The sequence below is a fragment of the Citrus clementina genome, unplaced genomic scaffold, assembly GCF_000493195.1.
Source record: "Citrus clementina cultivar Clemenules unplaced genomic scaffold, Citrus_clementina_v1.0 scaffold_3, whole genome shotgun sequence".
In the NCBI taxonomy this organism is placed as follows: Eukaryota; Viridiplantae; Streptophyta; class Magnoliopsida; order Sapindales; family Rutaceae; genus Citrus; species Citrus x clementina.
Window position 1 is genome coordinate 32236344 of NW_006262339.1, and position 3173 is coordinate 32239516.

A 3173-nucleotide genomic window follows, 5' to 3' on the forward strand; every position below is an offset into this window, starting at 1 on the left:
ACAAGTTCAGGGTGGAAATCGAGGAAATTTACACCAATAACCATAAAACTTTATGCTTTTTTCATCTTAACCCCCCAAACTAATTTCTATCAACATTAGCCAAAAAAAAATTTCAGACCAAAATACCCCTCTCACATCTCTCCCCCAACAATCTTTCTTTCACTCATCTCTCCCAAACCGAAGAAACACCCATAGTCCGCGGCAACATCAGCCCTCGTTGGCGGCGGCTCCATCCATCATCGGCGTCTGATCTACCATCTACGGCCTTCAACAAAACCTAGGTTAGCCATTTTATTTATATTTCATTAATTTAAAACAAAATTTTAGAATAATAGTGGTTTTAGTTTGAGAATAATGGTGGTGGTGGTGGTGGTGTTTGTAGTGGTGGTTATTGTTTCGGGAGTGCGTTGTTTTGGGAGTAATTTGTGATTATATTGTTTTGGGTTGACTGGTGCTGCCCATCGAGGGAACCGTTGTCCAGCGACGGGCGCTAGAGCGCGCGCGCAAGCGACGGGCGCGAGCGCGCTTACTGTCACACTAAATTCATCCTGTCACACCAAATTATAGTGGGTTTAATTTTTTTTTCCGTGAAGTTAATTTCTTTTATTTTTGTTGTAAATGCAATGTAATAATGTTATAAATATTACACATACATGGTGAAATCAGAACCATCAGAAATCAAACTAGGCAGGATGTATTTTGCTTATGCCGATCACTTTCCGGGTCAAATTTCGAGCATGTGTAATTTATCTTCTGTCGTAAAAGCCATCAAACAAAAATTAACAAATCAGCAGTTGAATCTGTTCAATAAGGACATATTTGGACATTTCTTGGAGTGTCAAAGCTTTCCATTTAGTGGTATAATTTGGCACAATCTTTTACTTAGGCAAGTGGCCCATGAAGAAGACAGCCGAGAGGATCAGTTATGGTTACGGTTATGTCTCAGTTCATTACACCGCCCGCATCTAACAGTCCGCCGGTTAACGTCCTCACTAGCCGAGGGTATTCTGAGCTCTTTACGACGACCAGGTGGTGGTACCTCAACTGGTGGATATACTTGCATCTCTTGAATTTCATCTGGAACTTCCCAATCAGCCACGTTGCCAACCAGCTCCACTGGTTGTGCATAAGCCATCGCCAACGATTCTGTAGTGTAAAATTCCGAACAAAGGTTAATGAAATCCACTCAGACAATTAGACACGCCACAATTGCATGAGCACATACAAGCTGATCAAGCTGAAACACTCTGCAGGAGCAAGTTTTCTTTTGCAGGTCAATCAAATCTTCCTTAATCCAACCACTTACAACTTGAAATTGATACAAAGACACTGGCCGAACTATTATTCTTTCAGCTATAGCTCTCCTCTCAGTGACTATTTCATCCGCCCATGTTGTTAGCCGAGTGCTCATTGATTCAACTACAATTTTTCTATCATAAAACCATTAGTGCAATGTTTTCCTAAAGTAATCAACAAGATGAGTAACAGGAAATTTTTACGGTTCCCTCATGAAAGAATTAACACTCTCCGCGATGTTGGTGGTAAGCATATTGTACCTCCTACGTTCAAACTGAGACCTTGCCCAATTACACGTACCGATATTATTTTCTAAGTAATCAGCCGCACCTGAGTGGATCATCCACAACCTTTTAAGTTGTCTTTTAAATTCCTTGTGGCCATATGCTTTTGCTGCATTAATAAAGGCAGGCTCAAATTCATCCCAAAGAGCTTTGGACATCCTAAACTTTGACTTAATGTTACCTTTCACATGGTGAAAACAAACGCCATGAGTTGCATTGTGAAATACTTTCATAACAGCTCTTCTTATGGCAGTGCATCGATCAGAGATAATTACCAACTCAGGTCTATCGCCAATCACTCCGTGTAACTTCATCATAAACCATTCCCAAGCATCATTGTTTTCTGAATCCATGACCCCAATGGATAACGGATACAATTGATTGTTACCATCAAGACATGTTGCTAAGAACATGCTTCCACAATATAGCCCATTTAGATTAGTACCATCTATAGCAATGACAGGCCGAATGTACTGCATAAAACCCTTTATGGAAAATCCAAGTGCTACAAAGTAGTATAAGAAATTATCATCTCCATCCCGCTCAAGGTGAGTGACTGTACCCTCATTTGCTTTAGTCAGTACGTGAGAGTATTTAGGGAGCAAGTTGTATGACTCTGCAGGGTTGCCTCGAACTATTTCAAAACCAACTTCTCTGACCCGATATGCCTGCTAGTATGTTAACTAAACATCGTATTCCTGTTGCATATCTGTTCTTATATCATTCGGAGTATAAATCCTCTTGTCTTGAATATATTTATCTGTGATAATATGATCGACAACCCGACTCTTTACTTAATGACGTCCATCAACCAATACCTCATTATGACAAGTGTGTACATTGTCAATTCTCCGCACCACCCAAGGAATATTTTGCTCGTTCGAACTTCTAGTTGCTCGAATATGCCATTTACATGATTCCGAACAACAGTGAGCCTCGAAACGTGTCGTTGTAGACCGTGCAATCTTGAAATCAAACTTATCCCTAAATCCAACCTTGCGTAGTTGTAATATAACCTCGTTCTTCTCAGCAAATAGCTTACCCACACTGAAATCATCTGAGTCACAAATGCTAAGAAAGCTTGGAGCAACCATGTTCGAAGGTAAAATTGGAGCAAGACGTGTGAGGGGGTCAATCCTCCTTCTCGATAGAACCATTGAAAAAATAGATCCATTGCCTTTGTTACTCACAGAATATTGTCTTCACACTCATCCTCGTGCTGAAATGACGGAATATTCGAAGAACCAACTCCTTCATCATCACCAGCATTATTGAAATGAATGTCCTTCATACTATTAGAATGTTCTGCACAAACATTATCCCCCTCTATCTCATCATGAAGTTCATCATTGTCCCGGAAATTATTGTTGTGAAACGGAGAAATACCTCTTCTCCAACATCCTGTAACGTAAAGCCGTTGTCATCAATGTTGTCATAATTGTCGTGGATTGAAGCGTAATATTGTTGCAGCGACATTGTCCTTGGCAACACATCTTCTTCATTATCGAGGCCAGACATATTTGCTCTAAAGGAAGTTTCTGTTTCGACATGTGGCTCAATATCTTCGCTCGGAACTCGAGGTGATATGGTAAC

At 40.4% G+C, this 3173-nt stretch overlaps 1 protein-coding gene across 1 annotated transcript; it reads right to left on the reverse strand.

Moving 5' to 3' along the window:
• Positions 1-919: 919 nt before the first annotated feature.
• On the reverse strand, positions 920-2674 carry LOC112099873. The gene is made up of 3 exons (XM_024187377.1): positions 2399-2674; positions 1597-2248; positions 920-1146 (listed from the first exon to the last, which is right to left on the reverse strand). The coding sequence occupies exons 1-3, from the start codon at positions 2672-2674 to the stop codon at positions 920-922; spliced, it is 1155 nt and encodes a 384-aa protein (XP_024043145.1).
• Between the last annotated feature and the right edge of the window lie 499 nt (positions 2675-3173).

Excerpts from the sequence above, each read along its gene's own strand:
- LOC112099873 (XM_024187377.1), bottom strand. The coding sequence starts at position 2,674 with ATGGTTGCTCCAAGCTTTCTTAGCATTTGTGACTCAGATGATTTCAGT. Across the intron at positions 2,249-2,398 it reads TACACACTTGTCATAATGAG|GCATATCGGGTCAGAGAAGT; the intron begins GTATTGGTTGAT and ends ACATACTAGCAG. Across the intron at positions 1,147-1,596 it reads TTACTTAGAAAATAATATCG|AATCGTTGGCGATGGCTTAT; the intron begins GTACGTGTAATT and ends TTTACACTACAG.